The sequence below is a fragment of the Lasiodiplodia theobromae genome (assembly GCF_012971845.1).
Source record: "Lasiodiplodia theobromae strain AM2As chromosome Unknown scaffold_5, whole genome shotgun sequence".
Taxonomy (NCBI): Eukaryota; Fungi; Ascomycota; class Dothideomycetes; order Botryosphaeriales; family Botryosphaeriaceae; genus Lasiodiplodia; species Lasiodiplodia theobromae.
In genome coordinates this window covers 754,810-773,797 of record NW_023336541.1, presented here as the reverse complement: position 1 = coordinate 773,797, position 18,988 = coordinate 754,810, and the positions used below count along the sequence as shown (strand labels likewise).

Sequence of the window (18,988 nt, the reverse complement as noted above, 5' to 3'; positions counted from 1 at the left end):
CACCCGCCTACCACACAAACACACACACCACACGCGCCACATCCCACACACATCACACAAGCGATATGGCGTCGTCAGACCGCACGTGGATCTCGGACGGGCTGATCAAGCTGACGGGCGCGACGGACGCGACGCTGGTCGACTTCGTCGCGGCGACGGCCAGCTCGGCGGCGGCGCGCGGGCCCAAGCACCTGCGCGACAAGCTGGCCGACCTGCTCGAGGACGCGGCGGCGCCCGCGGCGCTGCAGCAGTTTGCCGACGAGCTGTACGCGCGGACGACGACGAAAGCTAGTGGTGGTTCTTCGGAAAAGAAGGACGCGAATGCGGCGGCGAAGAAGAAGAGGTACGCGTTGGTGGAGATGGAAGATGAGCTGGCGGACGCGCCTGCGCCGGCGAGGGTGGAGAAGAAGGATAGGTCGGAGCGGAGGAAGGAGAGGAAGAGGGAGAGGAGTAGGGAGCGTGGGGAGAAGAGGGAGAGGAGTAGAGATCGTGGGGAGAAGAGGGAGCGGAGCCGTGAACGTGGCGGTGGAAGGAGGGAGAAGAAGGTGCGGAGGAGGGACGATGGGGATTGGGAGGATAGGTGGGGTGATGAGGAGTATTATGAGGACGAAGAGCCGCTCGAGGAGTCGAGTCCGAAGCGCGTCAAGTTGCAAGATGGAAGCGTGTCACCCGCACAGCCGGCGGAGGAGGAAGAAGAGATTGACGAGGCCGAGAGGGATAAGAGGGAGAGGGAGGAATTCGAGAAGAGGCTGAGGGCAAAGGATGATAAGGACTCAAAGAAGGTCGTCGAGGACCGTACACAGGCCAAGGATGCCGCACGGAGGAGAGCGCTCGCAGACGACGAGCAGGCCAGGGAGGCGGCTCTGGGCGACCTGCGGTTACGCTCGCGGCAGGAATACCTCAAGAAGAGAGAAGCGGAGCAGCTCGCGTTGCTGAGGAAGCAAGTTGCGGAGGAAGAAGAGGAAGAGCGGAGAGCGGGTCCTGGCGAGCTGACCCAGGCCGAGCTCGACGAATTCGCGAGGAACAGGGAAACCTTGCGCCTCGCCGAAGAGCGCCTCCGCGTGGACGAGCACACCGATGGCTACGCACTTCCCGAAGACTACATCACAGAGAAAGGAAAAATCGACCGGAAAAAGAAGGAAGAGGCCCTCTACAAGCGCTACGTGGACCGCGATGAGTACGGACGGGAGAAGTACGTCACGGAGCAAGAAGAGTGGGAGCGGGAACAGGCTGCGAAAGCAAAAGCCCAGATCCTGCGTCCAGAGCGCGTTAACGAAGGCGATTACGAGTTCGTCTTCGATGATACGCAAAAGATCAACTTCGTCATAGACCAGGCGTTGCCCGGACAGAAGATGAACAAGGAGCAGCAGCGGTTGGCGGCGCAAATCACCGCCGCCGAGGCAAAGGCCAAGTCGATCGAGGAGACTCGGAAATCGCTCCCCATTTACTCGTGGAAAGACCAGTTGATGGAGGCGATTGCCAACTACCAGTGTGTTGTTGTGGTCGCAGAGACCGGTTCCGGAAAGACGACGCAGATTCCGCAGTTCCTACACGAAGCCGGATACACCTCGAAAGAGGAGAACGGAAAGTCCAAGAAGATGGTAGCGTGCACGCAACCGCGAAGAGTTGCCGCCATGTCCGTCGCTGCGCGTGTGGCCGAGGAGATGGGGGTGAAGCTGGGTAAGGAGGTAGGGTACTCGATCCGTTTCGAGGACAACACGGATCCGAAGAACACGATCGTCAAGTTCATGACAGATGGTATGCTGTTGCGGGAGTTTCTGACCGACCCTTCTCTCGAGAGCTACAGCGCCATCATCCTCGACGAGGCGCACGAACGCACTCTCGCTACGGACATTCTGTTTGGCTTGCTCAAGGACATTGCCCGATTCAGGCCGGATCTGAAGCTCATCATTTCTTCGGCTACCGTCGACGCTCAGAAGTTTAGTCAGTACTTTGACGATGCTCCCATCTTCAACGTACCGGGTCGTCGATTCCCCGTCAGCATCTACTACACTCCGCAGCCCGAAGCAAACTACCTGGCTGCCGCCGTCACCACCGTTTTCCAGATTCACCTTAGTCAGCCACGCGGCGACATTCTCGTGTTTTTGACGGGTCAGGACGAGATCGAAACCATGGCGGAAGACCTGGCAGAAACGTCGCGGAAGCTAGGTTCTGCAGCCCCAGAACTCATCATTTGCCCCATCTATGCAAACTTACCACAAGAAGAACAGGCCAAAATTTTCGAGCCCACCCCGCCGGGCAAGGTCAGGAAGGTGGTGCTCGCTACTAACATTGCTGAAACTTCCTTGACCATCGACGGCATCGTGTATGTCATCGACCCCGGATACGTCAAGGAGAACGTGTACAACCCCCGCACCGGCATGGAGTCTCTGGTCATCACGCCGTGCAGTAGAGCTTCGGCCAACCAGAGGGCAGGTCGTGCTGGCAGAGTCGGACCCGGACACTGTTTCCGGTTGTACACTCGCTGGGCCTTCTTTAATGAATTAGAGGCCAATACTACGCCTGAAATTCAGAGGACCAACCTCTCCAGCACGGTGTTGTTGTTGAAGAGTTTGGGCATCAACGACCTGGTCGGATTCGACTTCATGGATGCACCTCCGGCCGACACTCTGATCCGGTCTCTGGAACTTCTCTACGCTTTGGGAGCTCTGAACGACAAGGGCGAGCTCACAAAGAGGGGCAGACAGATGGCCGAGTTCCCCGTGGACCCGATGGTTTCAGCAGCGATCCTCAAGGCTGACCAGCTGCAGTGTGTGGAAGAAGTGTTAAGTATTGTGTCGATGCTTGGCGAGTCGGCGGCGCTCTTCTTCCGGCCCAAGCAGCAGAAGATTCACGCCGACTCTGCTCGCGCGCGCTTCACGATCAAGGAGGGCGGCGACCATCTCACGCTGCTCAATATCTGGAACCAGTGGGTCGACTCGGACTTTAGCTATGTGTGGGCCAAGGAGAACTTCCTGCAGCAAAAGTCGTTGTCTCGAGCGCGCGACGTGCGTGATCAGCTGGCGCGTCTCTGCGACCGGGTTGAAGTGACCATCACGTCGTGCGGGGCCAACGATCTCCATCCGATCATGAAATCGCTCGTGGCAGGCTTCTTCCCCAACGCGGCGCGTCTGCAACGCGGCGGTGACAGCTACCGCACGGTCAAGAACGGCATGACGACGTACATCCATCCGTCATCGGTGCTCACCAAGACGGGCGACAGCCCGCACCGGTTCGTGATGTACTACGAGCTTGTGCTGACTAGCAAAGAGTACATGCGTAACGTCATGCCGATACCTACGCCGGCGTGGCTCAACGAGGTGGCGCCGCACTACCACAAGATGAAGGATCTGGAAGGGCTGGGGGCGGAGAACAAGAAGATGCCGAAGGGACAGAAGCTGTAGACTGCGGGGTTGTTGAGACTGTATATAGCTTGGTTGTACTTTATTTGGTGGGGTGGATACTGACGGGCGGAAGGGGAAAGAGGGATAAAACAGGCGCCAGGGCGCGGGACGAGATGGCGTCAGGATCAGTTCAGGGCGCGGCTAGGCAGGGCGTGTAGGACAAAAACAATGTTACTCGTGGTCCAAAGTGATCGTCGAGGGAGCTAGGATCGCTATGACGTCTCGGGCGCTTGCAGGGTGTGCGACAAGGGTTTCCTGCCAATCGCGCCTGCCCAGCTCAAATAACTCTGAACTCACCTCCAACGCCCCCGACCGCCCAGCGCCTACGGTTCCCTCCAACACCGGGTTTCAGTGAGTCGGTGCTACCATCCGACCGCGTCGCAATTTGCGCAGCCGCCCGCGAGCTCCACGGTCAGTTCTCGCTTTGCATGCTGCATGCACATCATCTGCCCTTGGCGCCTACCGGGTCCCCCTGCTGAACGTAGCCGCCGCGACGCGCAGAAGCATTCAAAAGCTCGCCACGTTGGGCGCTCCCATTTGCGAACATGTAAGCTGGTCTTCCATTTTCCTCTCTGATACCGCACAAGCCCGGTCGCGTTTTTTCCTAGGGTTTCTGTACTTGCAGCTGTTTTCCTACGTTTGTTCCGTTCCTGCATCCTTGTCTACGTCATCGCCGACCGTTTTTTCCTACCGGGAACCTATCAACGCTACCATCCAAAAGTCTTGTGTTTATTGCTTTCCAATAATGGCTATTTTTGCGTACCCTCCCCCGCCCTACACCAACGGCTCCTCCCCACCATCCACCATTCGCGCACCTTCGCGATCCCGGTCGCTAAACCCGCTGCCCGTGCGGCACAGGAACCGCTCCCTCTCCATCCGGTCGTCCAAGAACAAGGATGGCAGCAGCGGAGATTCGTACGGCAACGGCGGCGGCAGGGGGTCGTCATCGGCACCGCGGCACCGTTTCACCATGGCGTCGCTGCGGGGGATGCGGCAGCCGGAGCTGTCGAAGCGGCTGTACGGGCTGATCAAGTCGGAGAACCACGCCATCGGGGCGCACGAGTCGGCGGGCCGCGAGCGCGCGAGCATCGCGGCGCAGCTGAGCGAGTGGGGCGAGGCGACGGGCGACGACGCCGTGTCGGACGTCAGCGACAAGCTGGGCGTGCTGATGGCCGAGATGGCCGAGCAGGAGGACTTGTTCGCGCAGAATCTGGAGGATTACAGGGGCGTGTTGAAGCAGATTCGGAACACGGAGAGCTCGGTGCAGCCGAGTCGGGATCACAAGGCGAAGGTGCGTCCCGTTTTCGTTTTGGTGGAGATGGATTTTTTTTTGGCTGACCGGAGAATGAACTACAGGTCGCGGATGAGATTGCGAAGCTCAAGTACAAGGAGCCGTCGAACACCAAGATTGTCCAATTGGAGCAGGAGCTCGTCCGCGCTGAAGCCCAGTCCCTCGTCGCTGAGGCTCAGCTCACCAACATTGTATGTTCCCCGCACTACTTTTTTTGCTAAAGGAGAAAAATTCGCTGACCTCCCTCCCCAGACCCGCCAAAAATTCAAGGAAGCCTACGACCTCCACCTCGCCGCCGTCATCGAGCGCGCCGAGAAGCAGGCGATGCTGGCCAAGCACGCCCGCCGCGTGCTCAACCTGCTCGACGACAGCCCCATCGTCCCCGGCGAGGCGCACCCGACGTACGCCGGCGAGAGCGCCGGCCGCGACATCCTCAACGACGCCGAGGACGAGCTGCGCGCGTGGCAGCCGCGCTACGAGCCCATCTCGTCCAACGCCGCCAGCCTAGGCGCCGGCGCTATGCCTAGTAGTGGTGTTGGCATCAGCAGCAGCGGTGCGTCCGAGTACGCCCCCACCGCCGTCGGCGGCGAGGTCCAGCAGAGCCGCATCGAGGGCGACGTGCACCCCGCGTACAGGACCAGCAAGGCGCGGAGCGCGAGCGGTAGCTCGGCTGGTGGCGAGAGGCAGCAGCAGCAGAACCCGCCGTATCCGGTCAGCGAGGTTGAGGAGGGTGCGATGTTTTAGGCTGACATTCTTCTAGTGAGGAGAATGCGGCTCGGTGTGAAGATGGTTTTTTGAATGACTGGAAATTGCAAGTATACGACTGTATATTGGATACGAAGAGGAGGACGAGAGCGGCTCCCTGTTTTTTTCTGTTTGTCTGTTTGTTTGTTTGCTTGGAGGCGGCTCTGCTTTTTCATGTACGTGATCCTGACTGGGGCCCCTTATCATTCCGCTTGATATGGGCAGTGTTTGCCGTTGAGGGAATGATTGTCTTAATTGTGCTGGGTATGATACCTTTCTGTTTAGATGCGTATGAGTTAATGAAGAAGTGTTTGCCATCCGCTCCAGTACTTTTTTTTTCTTTGATTAGTTTCGAGCTGATGTTTGGAAAGAGGAGTGGGATGGTTGTAGGATATGTTCCGAGATTTTATCATGCGTTGAGCTCTGTCCTATGAGTCCATTGCTGCTGTTCAAGCTAGAAGATCGAGGGTGAGGGCTGAAGTCGAGCTTTGACAGACTGGGTACCCGTGCGTTTGTTTAAGTCATGAATTTGAGACTAAGCAGTTTTATCAGTCGAAAGTGGTGCTTTGTTGTGAATCGCCTTCTAAGGTATAAACGCTTTGTGGCTAAGCTCTGTCTTGCGTTAATGGATAATTGGGCAGATAAAGCTGCAAAATGCCCCCCAATGTATCATTACATGGGTTGGTCATACAGTTTAGTTGAAGATAGAGGAATACATATATTCAAACGGGTACAGAGGGGTATCGCAGCTGAAAGCTAGCGTGACGAATAATAAGGCCCTAGGTGCAACTGTGCCTCAGCCCTTTCTTTTTTTTTTTTAAAAAAAAAGCCACGCTAGCCTTCGGCTACGATACCACCTATATACATATATTGCTCTTCCATCAGCCGATAAGCCATCGGGAAATCCGTTCAAAACTCATTAAAATCGTGCCCAACATCTTTTCTTCCACAATCAATACTCTCGGTTTTTCTGTACTACGTCCGTCGCCCGCTTCTGTTCATCGTCCCAAAACACGATCTCTAAGTGATCAGACCCAACCGCTCGAATATTCACCGGCTCTCGGAAGGTGTTCAACATCTCGATCCCGGCGCTTGTGTTGCGAAGCTTGTCGGTTGGAGCTGAGAGAATTGCCAGAGCTGTCAACTCAGCCATGGAATCCCACGCGCTAGAGCTCAGAGGTTTGATGAACATGATGGTGGTGTAGATGACCACATAAAGGCAGTATATGAGCAGAATGACCAAAGAGACTATCATCGGATAGTCCTGAGGAGAGTAAGCCAACCCTTCATAGTATATGTGATAGTCCAGGCGAAGATGATCTTTTATAGGTGTGGCACTCTCCATCATTGACTTTTCGAAAGCTCCCTCTTTTAGATCATTCACGGAGAGCCAGCCATCAGGCAATGCCCGAGACATTGCGTACGTCAAAATATTTGCGAGAAATGCAGTGCTCCCGTCTTCATTTTGGGCAAGGATCCCAGGCATAATAAAATCCAGAGCCGATTTCCCCTCGGGGTTTTTCCATCCATCTATCAGTGAAGATGCCCAGTGCTTGGATATTTTTATCGCCTTTTCGGGAGCTTTCGTAATATCACTGGTAACGATCGTGAGGTCGGCATAGATTTCCGCCATAACTCTATTTTCCGCCCAGCCTGCCGCAAAGGAACAAACTTCAGCTTGAAAAGTACCATTTAAGTTACTGAAGATCGTTTCAGTCCGATTCATGTAGTCGACCATCGGTTTCCCTAACAATTGCGCGGGAGGGAGGACGATGGCGATCAGAGACACTTGTGGAGCACTTTCGGGAGCATCAAACCACGTGATTGTCCAAGAAGTCGAATTCTGGCCATTTGTTGGGAGCTCGAGGGCATTTAATGAAATGGTCGAATTTTTGGCGTCGAAGGCGTTCTGGAGCACAATTGAGGTGTCCGAGATGGGCCACTCTAACTCATTGCAGACAGCGCCCACCATGGACTGACTATTCAGGAACCTCACTTGGATGCCCCACATGCTGTTGAAAGAGGAGAATCCAGGATCTAGATCTCTTGTCGTAAATGACACCAACAAAAGCGTGCTAATTGTCGGCGTGGTTTCAAATCGACCAACCCCCGTGCTGTAGTTATTAGGGCAACAGAAAATGCTTGACTGAAGTCTGTCTGCCATAGTCATCTCAAGATCCCCCCGATCCAGATTCTTTAGCTCTGTAGTGACTGAAATATCGTCTTAGAGCGGAAGCTTGAATGTGCCAGAATCATGTGACGCTTGTAAGATGGCAGGGAAAGCTTTCCATGAACACTTTGGCAGCGTGTCTTCAGTAGCACATCGAGTTTTTGTTTCCGAAAAGCTATCAGGGAATGTTGTCTCATAGTCTGAATTTGCCCATACAGATGATGTTATGATTGGGAAGAACTGGCGTTTTGGTATCAAGCAGACTGCGATCGAGGGACCAACTGCAGTAGCGAGTAGCAAGTTGCAGTCAATAAACACTACAAAGACAAATTTCCGCTTTCCGCTGAAGTAGTTTGAAGATGCTGATCCAAGAAACTCCAATGACCAGAGGTAGTTGAGACTCGTGATTTGCAAGCCTGCAAAAAGTGTGCCAAAAGGAACTGGACGGCGACCGAGGTACAGCCAACGGAGGTAGACCAAGGCCATGTTTGAGATAGAAGCTTGTGTGAGCAGCTCCAGCAATTTTGCCAGGAATTGCAGAGACGTAGTGGATATATCTTTGCCCACATAGTATGTTTTAAGGTTGAGGATAATCAGAGTTGTGCATGCAACGAACGGTATAAGATGCACACTGAGTCCGACAAGTGTCCTCCTCAAATTATGGTGTATGGCTACTTTCTTTCTTTCGCCGTCCGTTGTGGATAGGAATGGAATCAAGGCTGCAACAAAAATGAGCTTGAGGCTCCGGAGGAGCCCGAGGAACAACTCCTTAGACATTTGGCGACGAGATGAATGGGTGTCGGAATCAGAAGATCTATTTCCCGATATGTCAGTAAACAGTTTCTTCAAATATTGTTCTATCAGTAGCCTTGCCTTCTGACTGTTTGTCCGTGATTCTCGCCCTCAGATAGCAGCGTTTGGGGCTGAATATCGAGGGAAGAAGACCCATTGGGACCCGATAGAGATGATGATGCAATAGAAGCCATGTCTTACGTCCTCAACGTGATAACTGTGATGAAGTTACGTGTTGCTAGATGTGGAAGTTTCGGCTTGTATACGCAAGGCTGACAATGAAGAGGGGCAGGGAGGTCTTGATTCAGTTGCCTCGACAGCCTCAACTGCATCTTGTAACCAGGGAGCACACAAAATTGATTGGCTCGGGAAACTGCGCAGGTTTTTTTTTGTACGTCCCATGACGCAGTCTGGAGCGGGTACATCGTATAGCGTCTCACAGACTTGACACGTCGCCCCATGGTGGTGCCACCTCGCAACCGTCCAATGTGAATCCTCTCTTTCTCCGAGTCATCCATGGCAACAGGGACACACACGTGATCTTTATTCTTGCTGTTCACAGGAATAGATTTGCCATGCTGCGCAGAAGACCTGATTCCCAGACGCCCAATTTACGCCTACCGCGCCAAGCGTGTACCACACACGTAAACATAGGACCAGCGACATTCCATTACTTCGTTATAGCATTGGCATTGTTTACAATGTCTTCGACCACAGTGGTCGTCTTTACACCGCTGTAGAGCCGCCACCGCGAGGCTTCTTTCGGTCCGGCGTGCACTTCATCAGCGTGCACACAGCGCCTAAAAGACATTCAAGTCGATCCAACGGTAGGCGATGGCTGTGATTCTACTACCTCAAGAATGAGGTCTTGGGCACTTAATATGTTCTCTTCTGATGTAGCTATAAGTCTTTAAATATCGGATATTCCTGAAGCAAGCCGTGCACTTGTACATGGATCAAAGCCGTTTGCAGCTCCAAGATTTTGTACATTTTTGATGTCTGGCTCAAAATAATCATCCTGATACTGACTCATTCAGTGGAATCCTTGGCCTCGACCGCGCATAGTCAGCCGAAAAATTTGCCGGTAAGTCAGGATTCTTCTCCATTCTGTGGGTAGCACACATCGCGGGGGACGCCGCTTCTAATCCATCCTCAAAATGATTTCGTGCCATCATTAACCATGTAATGTATTCCTTCAACTAAATTCTACGTCCTTCCAAGCGCATTTCTCCTTATGGAATATTTTCAAATGGGCCACTTCCCCGAGTTTATTTTCACTAGCCCGACCTGATCCCAACATGCCTCAGACACATTTGAAAATCCCAAATTACTATTCTTTGATCTCTCTTACGCTATCTCCATTATTATTGTTCAAGGTAGTTCATTCCCAATCATCTCGTCACCAACGTTAACGTGAAAATAACACGCCAAGGCCTTCTGGACTCTGATGTATGCTTAGCGTTAATGGTATGAAAGAAGCAACTGCCTGAGCCTCTCAATCCTAAGCGAACCTTTTGTAGGGAGCAAAATTTGGAGCAGGCTACATGAATTTCAGTTAAACCATCCGACTTCACACGCTTATTGGTTGTATCCCACCTCAACCGACCGTTTGTGCTTATATCAGATAGACATTCCAACCTCATTCTCCGTCAACCCTCTCATCACAATCGCGACCCTGGTGGATCTTCACTAGGGTCATCTTTTCCCCGGCTTGGCATCGCCTGGCGATATCGGGTCTACCACATGATACCAATGAGACTTTGGCGAGAGCGGCAAAAAATCATTCACGGCCTCCCAAAATCTATAAACACCACAATCAGTCGTATTCCAGATTTACAGAGTAGAACAAGTAAGATGCTTTACTATATGTTGTATTCTACCCTTTTCGTGGTTCTAGAGAGGGCCGCGAAGGATTTCTGGCATTCTCGCTAAAGCCTCATCATCACACGCAAAGCACAATACCTTCACCGCCGCGATCGTTGCTCCTCCGCTCCTCGTAGAACCTCTTGTCCAGTTCACCCACCTACTTAGGTCCGACTCGTACCACTATCTTGCCGTCTCTTCTACTCCAACAATGCATTTCATTTCTATTGCGAGAGATTTCTTGTACCATCGCGGCTGCAAGACGCGAAAAGACCAACCGCCGACGTTAACTACCAATATGTACACGCCTCTCGACCGCCGGCGGCGCGAGATCCGACTTGTCGCCATACTTCCTGGGAAATGGAGCAAAACAGTCCACTGCACTCTCAGCATCGCCTCGCTGAACGATGCACCTGCGTACGAGGCGCTGTCATACACATGGGGCGACGCTAACGACACGGTCCCCATTTGCGTGAATGGCCAGCCTTTCAATGCCACGAGATGCCTGTGGCACGCACTGCGGCGGCTGAGATGCACGAAAAAGCGGCGAGTCGTCTGGATCGACGCTCTCTGTATCAACCAGGCAAATGACGAGGAGAAATCGTGGCAGGTGGCGTCCATGGGCGATATATACCGGCTGTGTCAGGAAGCCGTGCTGTTCCTTGGGGAGAGCGAGGCTTGCATGGATGACGTTACATCGGAAGTCCCGCCGACATGCGAGTCTGCCAGGAAAGCGTTCGAAATTATCGGGATGTTCGCGCCATTGAAGCCGCCTGGGTGTGTGGGTTCATTGCCCTGCTATGAGAGGACACCTGAGAGCACCCTGGTCATCTCGGAAGAATACAAATCTCACGTCGCTGCGCTTGATGTGCTTTGCAAGAGCCGCTGGTGGTCGCGTATTTGGGTGGTCCAAGAAGCACTCCTCCCTGCCAATTCTCGATTCATGTATGCCCAAGGACATTGTCCGCTACCCATATTCGAGAAAGCTCTCCGCCGATATGAAATCCATGAACTAGGTACCTGCTCACAATGCCGGTTCGCAGCCATCCCTGCTTTTGCTGTGCTGCGAGAATTATCCTATCCATTCCAGAGATCCCATGCTTATGATGAGAGGCTCAAACTTCAATTTACAAGACTCTGTCAGAGGACGGCAGGCATGAAAGCTTCGAACCCAAGAGACCGTGTCTATGGGGTTCTGGGTCTTGTTCAGGATTGGGGCCGGAGTGGCCCTCTTATCCCGGACTATGGAGCGTCTGTTCAGCAGTGCCTTACGATTTCCTTCTCGAAAATGGCAGAACTCGACCTCACTGCGGTATTACAGGGCCGTAGGACTCTCTACGAACTTCAGGGGCTCCCTTCCTGGTTACCGGACTGGCTGGTATCTCCCCTTGATGGACAGAGCCTGGCAGAATATCAACAGACATCAGCATCCACGATCAGACATTCCAGCTTGACGCCATTTACCAATGGGTCCCATCTCATACATAATAATATGCTTATCGTCGAAGGTTTGAGAATAGATAGGTTGGAGAAAGTAGGGCCTTATTCCAACCTGCTCTCCCCAACTGACTATCATAATCTCATTTGCCAGTGGATGTCAATGGTTGGAATCAGTCGCTCCAGCTCATTCGATGATAGGCAACTACCAATCAACGAATTCTGGAGGTCAGTCACTCAGAGTGTATGGCCAGGTCTGCCTGGTTTCTGGGGCTCTGCTGAACCAAAAGATAGTCAAGCTCTCACACAGGCTCACAGCCAGGGTTTCGTGGAACGACCGCTCCCGGAAGACATTCAACTCGACGTTCTTATGAGGCTTTGTTGGAATAAAAGAATGTTTGTCACGAAAGAGGGCCGTCTAGGAATGGCTTACCAGGCAGCGGCTACAAAAGATGACGTTTTCATTGTCCTCGGGTGCAAATTGCCTCTGCTCCTTCGTCGAACTGGTCAACAGGTAATCCTTGATGGATACAACCATCCTTTATCCACATTCACTGTAATCGGTGACTGTTACATCGACGGTGTTATGAGGGACGAGTATTTTGAAGAAAACTGTGGCAACTGGCGGGACAGAGTGGAGAAGATTGCTCTTGCATGAATAGCCACTGTTCCCATGATTCTTGGGGTCCAATGGCTCTGCAAAACTCGTTTCCGTATATTCACCCAAGTCAAGGATCTGTAGCTGCTGCGTCCTACCCCGTTCGGTATCTCCTACGCCTCGCACATTGCATGATGTACTTTTCGCCCTACAGCGGGGCACTGCAGCCGCAGGCTGGCGCGAAGAATAGCAGGGCCTTAGAACAAAGGGTAACTACGGCTCATCAGGACAGACTATTTTTTATGACATTTATGAAGAATTATTCGACTTAAGCGGGCAGTTGAAGCTATCATCTGGACGTAAATGTCGAGTTTATAATTATACATTTACGTCCGGATGATAGCTTCAACTACACTGGGCCCGGCTCAGATACTCTCTCATCGTAGAACTGCACAGATCCACATGGCCTGCTATCATAAGTAGAGAAACACAACGCCTTTCCAGTCTAAACACTCATCCAAAATGTGGAACAAACAATGACCAATTGACTGTCGAGTAGGTCGATGCCGAGAGCATCCGCAAAGCAACGAATCCTTCCACAATGATGTAACTTCTCGCCAGAAAGTACAGTATAATTATAGGCAGGTGCTGCAAAAACGCAATTCCCGGAGTCATTATCGCCGTCAGGTCCATGGTCGTTTTTACTTCGTTGTTATGAAGCACATACTTTCCATACAAAGCAGCTCCACCCATTTCCCCCAACGTAAATGCGGCAAAGTACAGGGTCGACAGTCCGAGGAGAACAAAAGATGCTATGCGCCAAAGTATTCTCTCAGTCTCTGTTGGAAAGAAGAAATTCCAGGCGGCAAGGTGGATTCCGAAATACGATGAGACGTAGATGAAAGCGTAACCAAGGTCGCCGGGGGTGAGGCCCCTCGGAGGCGTTATCGTCGCATTGCTAAAGGTTTTGGCGGGTAACCTTTTAGGTGGCTTTCCCAGCTGCAGAAATCCAGCTCTGATGCCGAACATGAATGGCGCGGTCAAGCTGGTTCGAGATATAGGAGGATTCAAGCAGTCCAACGGAGTCTGTAAATATCGTTTTGGAGACTGCTTATTGGCTTCTTTGCTAATAATATCACGGAGACGGATTTCGCAGCGAATCTCGATGGGCTCTTCGACATCAAGCGGTTTGTGGAACCAGAAGAAGAGGGTCTGGACGGTGCAGAAAATGAATGACAGTGTCGTAAGTTCGAGAGTAGTCAAATCCAGCTGTTGGGCACAACGTGCGAAACACTGCACGGAAAACCAGGATATTTGTATGATCGTGAGCGCTCGAGCGAAGCTGTCGGCTTTATTCTTGTCCCAGATCGCTTTTTCTTTGATCGCGGGATACCGTATGTAGCGTTTCCTGACCAGGAAGGCTATCTGGTGGCCGCTGACGGGGAAACTCTTGAAGTCCGGGCAGGACAGGAGAATGCCGCCCATGTCCGCAAAGAAAGCATGTCGCATATTCCACGGCGCTTCTCTGATACGCCTGAGGTCTTCCAAGGTGGTTTCGAGTGGGTTGTCTTGGGATGATTTGTCTTGGGTTGTTTTGTCGTGGGATGCTTTGTCGTGAGATGTTTTGTCGTGGGATGCTTCTTCCTGGAGCGTTTCCCAATCCTTCTGAAGCTGGGTAAAATCTTCCACCGATTGTCGCGCACTTCGCCACTGCTCTGCGGCCAATCCGGTCAACATCTCGGGGAAGAGGATCGTAAAAGCCATCCATCTTGCTTTGTATAAGAGAAAGTGGAAGTGACCTGAGCCTCTGTCTCCCGGGACATTGAGGAAAAGCGTTGACCAGCTGCATAGGAAGGTAGTTATGACGCAGCTCCACAGGATGTCGAGAGTGCCGCGACCGTCGGGACCCCCCACCCATCCACGGGCAATGTCTATGGGAGACGTCGTCGCTCCGGCTTGAGATCCTACCAGGGAACACTGAAAGGCTGTGTATCCGGCTGATAAATCTGGCGAGGGTTTCGGCAGGGAAACTCGCGGCATCTCCGTCGTCCGCGGAGAAAATGGTGGCGCAGTCGACTTGGATAAGAATAAAGAACGGAGTAATGAGCTGTGTCAGCTTGGGTAGATCGTATGGCGCATCAGTGCGATTCAAGACAATATCTCGTAGAAATAATTGTTCACAGAGAGAGCGGAGAGCGGAGAGCGGAGAGGATTGCTTGCAACACTGTTTTGGGGCTAGCCCGCTAGAAATCATAAAGAGCCTCAGCTGAGGAATTGTGACTGTCAGCCAAGGACAGACTGGCGTGGGGCTGTCACGCCTCACGCGCAGCCTCGTGGTTCATCCGGAACCAACAGCTTACCAGTTCCAAACGCTATTTCAACTCGGTCAGACCTACTAGATCAATATTCAAGTAGATACATCAATCTGAGGAAATTTAGAATTCGAATAGTCAGTGTAAAGGAGTTGAGGATCCCAGTTTATATTATAATTTGGTATTCGTTTTTGTCTCTTATGCGATAGCAATAGATATCATGGCCATATCACTTCTCTGGCTTACGCCTCTTCCAACCATGAATTAACCCAAGGCCAATTGGAGACTAGCTCTTCTTATCGTCTTACGAGTTGGTCTCAGCCTGGACGCATCGCAGTCCCTAAATGGACCGATCTGCACACAAAAGCGCTTTTCGAAGAGAGAGGGCGCTAAGGCGTCTTCCAAAGATGCCGAGTGGGGGTTACCCTAGCGAACCATCTTCACTACAATGCGCCATGCAGTGGGGTCCGAAGCTGTGGACATGCAAGGCTGCGCTTCGCGGACCGTTGCTTACGCTCGTGACCCGGCGCCTCGTTTGCCTACAGGATGAAATTACACAGCATAGAAGCTGAAAATCAAAATATTTCGGCATTTTAAAGACTCGAAAGCACCAGCTCTCGAGGCTGATGCCGTGCACTTCATAGCTATATGTAATCTATTATGTCAGCTTTCCTCGGGCATTTAAGGCGTATCTACGTCCCCGCACGCTGTCCTACTCCAGCCTCCTCATTTTTCCCTGCCACACGCTTCAGACGGATTTCGAACAACGCAACCACACTCAAAAGTTCGGGTGCCATGGAAGAACATGAAAAACAGGTCGCGGCCATTTCTGCCAAAGTTCGAGGCTTCCGCGAACAGGGGGTCAAGTTTCGCATCTCTCATGGCTCCACCAACAGCACGAGGCCTTCCGCCACGAGGCGCGACCACAATGTCATTGATTTGAGCGCCCTATCTCGTGTTCTCAAGGTCGATAAGGAGTCTCGTACGGCATGGGTTGAGCCGAATGTACCGATGGACCGATTAGTCGAAGAGACGATGAAGCACGGGCTCGTCCCTCCCGTGGTCATGGAATTTCCAGGCATCACGGTAGGCGGCGGGTATGCTGGTACGTCTGGTGAAAGTAGCTCATTCAAGTAAGCCTCCTTTCTTTCGAGCGGCCTGGCGTATACTAACGTGACAGGCACGGCTTCTTCAACCGCACGATCAACTGGGTCGAGATGATCCTTGCCAGTGGAGAAGTCGTCAGGTGCTCGAGAACAGAGCGAGCTGATCTTTTCCACGGAGCAGCCGGCGCAGCGGGAAGCCTTGGTACCACGACCCTGGTGGAGCTCCGGTTGAAAGAAGCCAAGAAATTCGTCGAAACGACGTACCACCCAGTATCAAGCGTTGCCGAAGCCGTTGCCAAATGCAAGACTCTGATCGAAGACCCAACGCTCGAATACGTGGACGGAATACTCTTCTCGAAGACCCACGGGGCCATCATTACCGGTCGTCTGACGGACAGTCCTGCCGATGGCGTACCAATCCAATGCTTCAGCGATGCCAAAGATCCATGGTTCTACCTCCACGTCAAAGAGCGTACGCGCACCAAGTCCGAGTCCGTCACCGAAGCAATCCCCCTCGCCGAGTATCTCTTCCGGTACGACCGGGGCGGCTTTTGGGTAGGAGAATCGGCCTTCGACTACTTCTACTTCCCCTTCAACGACTTCACCCGCTGGTTCCTGGACGACTTCCTGCACACGCGGATGCTGTACACGGCCCTCCACGCAAGCGGGCAGTCGAAACAATTCGTCGTCCAGGACCTAGCGCTGCCTTTCTCCTCAGCAGAACAATTCATCGAGTACACGAGCGACGACCTAGGCATCTGGCCGCTCTGGCTCTGCCCCCTGAAACAGAGCCCTGCCCCCACGCTGCATCCGCACAACTTCAACATGGTCGAAGCCGGCGACGGGACGACGCTCCAGCCGCTGCTGAACGTCGGCGTGTGGGGCAAGGGCCCGACCAACCACGACGCATTCGTCGCGCTCAACCGCAAGCTCGAGGACAAGGTCCACGAGCTCGGGGGCATGAAGTGGCTCTATGCCCACACGTACTACGCCGAAGACGACTTCTGGAAGGACTTTGATCGCGGGTGGTACGAGGCGCTGCGGGAGAAGTACGGGGCGGCGTCGTCGCTGCCGAGCTTGTACGAGAAGGTCAGGGTGGACGTCGATGCGGAGAAGAGCATGATTGCGTCGTCGTGGCCCATGTATATCCGAGAGACGTGGCCCATCAGCGGCATCTGGGCGCTCGCGAAAGCTATCCAGAGCGGGACGTATTTGCAGGCGAGGAACTCGACGTGGAAATGGCCTCGGTAGTTGTTTGAGTGTTCAGGGTAGATGTGATAGCTATTTGTGCTGTACGATGAGATGATTAGCCCCTTTTCAAATGAGGTTGGAATTCTGTTGAAAGCTCAGTGATCCGTTGGCAGGTACATTCAAGCGGCGTATTGCAGCCGACTGCTAGCGTGAATTTATTTTTCGCTCATGCCATGGGTAGTTGAAGCTATCGTCCGGACGTAAATGTGGAATTAATAATTATACATTTACGTCCGGACGATAGCTTCAGCGACCCATGTTTGTTCTTATTCTTCTTTTTAAGAAAAAAGAGAGGAGGCATACTTGCGCTATGTTGTAGACCATGTTATTCTTCGCGCCAACCATCGGCTGTAGTGCCCCTCCGTTACTAGCTCCGTTTCTCGCGGCAAGGACATGCCTGCGGTCATAGTACATACTGGTCGGCTGCGGCGTAGGGGGCGCGGATGTGCGCTTGCACCGTGCTGTGCGAGGATCCGCCTAGCTCCGTCGTCGCGGGGGATGCCTCCGTATACGGTCGAGGTTGGTGGACGTCAAAGTGGTTTGGAGGCTGGTAAGGCGCGGGGACGCGGGACGGAACGACCTACATGGGGATCCTGGGACGGCTCTGCTTGATGTCAGGGATTTTGCTAGCTGTGCGACAGATTCGCTGCATTATGCGTGATACCATGACGTTATCCGTCGATCAGTGTGGATGTGGCAGCGGTTGCTTACTGCGATCGGGCACCGTCTGGGCATAATCTCATCAACGGCCGCCGCTCAGAAATGCATCGGACTTCCGCTTCCGTTGTAGACCGCTCGTATGGCTCTAGCACTTACTTTACTAGTCGAGTCAATGCATAGCGCTGCACAAGGCCACCTTTCAGAAAACCGACTGTTACCCTTTCCAACATCCCCGCCTCCGTCTGCATACCCTGCAGCCCAAAAACTCTCTCCATTCATTGCAGCGTTCAATCAACTGCTTTGGTAACCTTGATGGGTGTTGTGAAGTAGTTTGCCATCTTGTATTTGCTCTCGGTGCAGATGAGAAGGTGGCAAAGCCCATATTGATCTCGAATCAATACATAGTTGGGCTTCTGCTGGTAGTTACGTTATTGAGGATGAAACCGACCACGTACTGTTGGTTTGCTAGATGTACGGGACAAGCTGAAACTGGCATTGATGACAGCTGCGTTTGTGTGACCCCGGAAGTACACACCCACGGCCCCGCAATGCGCTCCCTTCCGTGATGCACCTCCATTCTAACGCTGAGGAAATCTAGCATCGATAGTATAATGCATCAGTCTCTGAAGCATATCTTCATTCAGCTGGTTATTCCTTGGCTTTACAAATTTGACTCTGACACTCTTAAGATGGAAACAGTAACGAACATTTTCCTGGGCTGGCAGCCTGTTGATCCACCTGAAAAAAGTATATAATAATTAGTACTATGATGGCTATCTTCACGAACGGACTTAGCGCACGCCGACACGGCTGGCCCGTTCAATTTGAGGTGCTTTGGAAGGTGCCAATTCGATCAGTTAGACGAATGGGCCATTGCGATATTTGCTCTAGAGATCACCTTCCAGCTGCATTTTCCTAGCTTGCAGTTGGCAGTCTTAGAAATAACCCTTGCGTAAGGAGCTGGGAGAGCCGACGTCTCCCGATGGCCGCCTCAGCTTTCAACACCTCCTGGGTAAAGATCGACAGCTTGTATCACTGATCAGCCAGCCCGCAGAGCTTCGTTTTTCTGTCATGATTTAGACATTATTTCTTCTTTGCACATTCTACCGCACCAGTATGCATCACCGGCTCCACAACGACAAGAGGGTGCATCATGCAGGATGATGCGGCTGAGACAAGGAGGGAGAATGACCTGCGGATCAAAGATGCGGGGTGCAGAGGCGATCACGATAACGCTCCCGTATAAAATTCTATATGCGGCAGAGGATTTTCCCGTTGTGTTGGGGCGAGCCGCAGCATCTTGCCGCTGTGTTCCGCTCCATTTTACCAACCTCGAGGCTTGGCATACCCGAAAACGGAC

At 52.7% G+C, this 18,988-nt stretch overlaps 3 protein-coding genes across 3 annotated transcripts; all 3 read left to right on the top strand.

Annotated features, from left to right (window-relative positions):
- Positions 1-65: 65 nt before the first annotated feature.
- Positions 66-3,404, top strand: LTHEOB_2081 (mRNA splicing factor RNA helicase; the record flags this gene model as incomplete). The annotated part of the gene is made up of 1 exon (XM_035510854.1): positions 66-3,404. The coding sequence occupies one exon, from the start codon at positions 66-68 to the stop codon at positions 3,402-3,404; it is 3,339 nt and encodes a 1,112-aa protein (XP_035365021.1).
- A 745-nt stretch (positions 3,405-4,149) lies between these two features.
- Positions 4,150-5,439, top strand: LTHEOB_2080 (Sphingolipid long chain base-responsive protein Pil1; the record flags this gene model as incomplete). The annotated part of the gene is made up of 3 exons (XM_035510853.1): positions 4,150-4,695; positions 4,761-4,886; positions 4,948-5,439. 3 exons carry the CDS (start codon positions 4,150-4,152, stop codon positions 5,437-5,439), a joined length of 1,164 nt encoding a protein of 387 aa, XP_035365020.1.
- Positions 5,440-15,406: 9,967 nt separating this feature from the next.
- Positions 15,407-16,968, top strand: LTHEOB_2079 (FAD linked oxidase; the record flags this gene model as incomplete). The annotated part of the gene is made up of 2 exons (XM_035510851.1): positions 15,407-15,744; positions 15,792-16,968. 2 exons carry the CDS (start codon positions 15,407-15,409, stop codon positions 16,966-16,968), a joined length of 1,515 nt encoding a protein of 504 aa, XP_035365019.1.
- Positions 16,969-18,988: the final 2,020 nt, after the last annotated feature.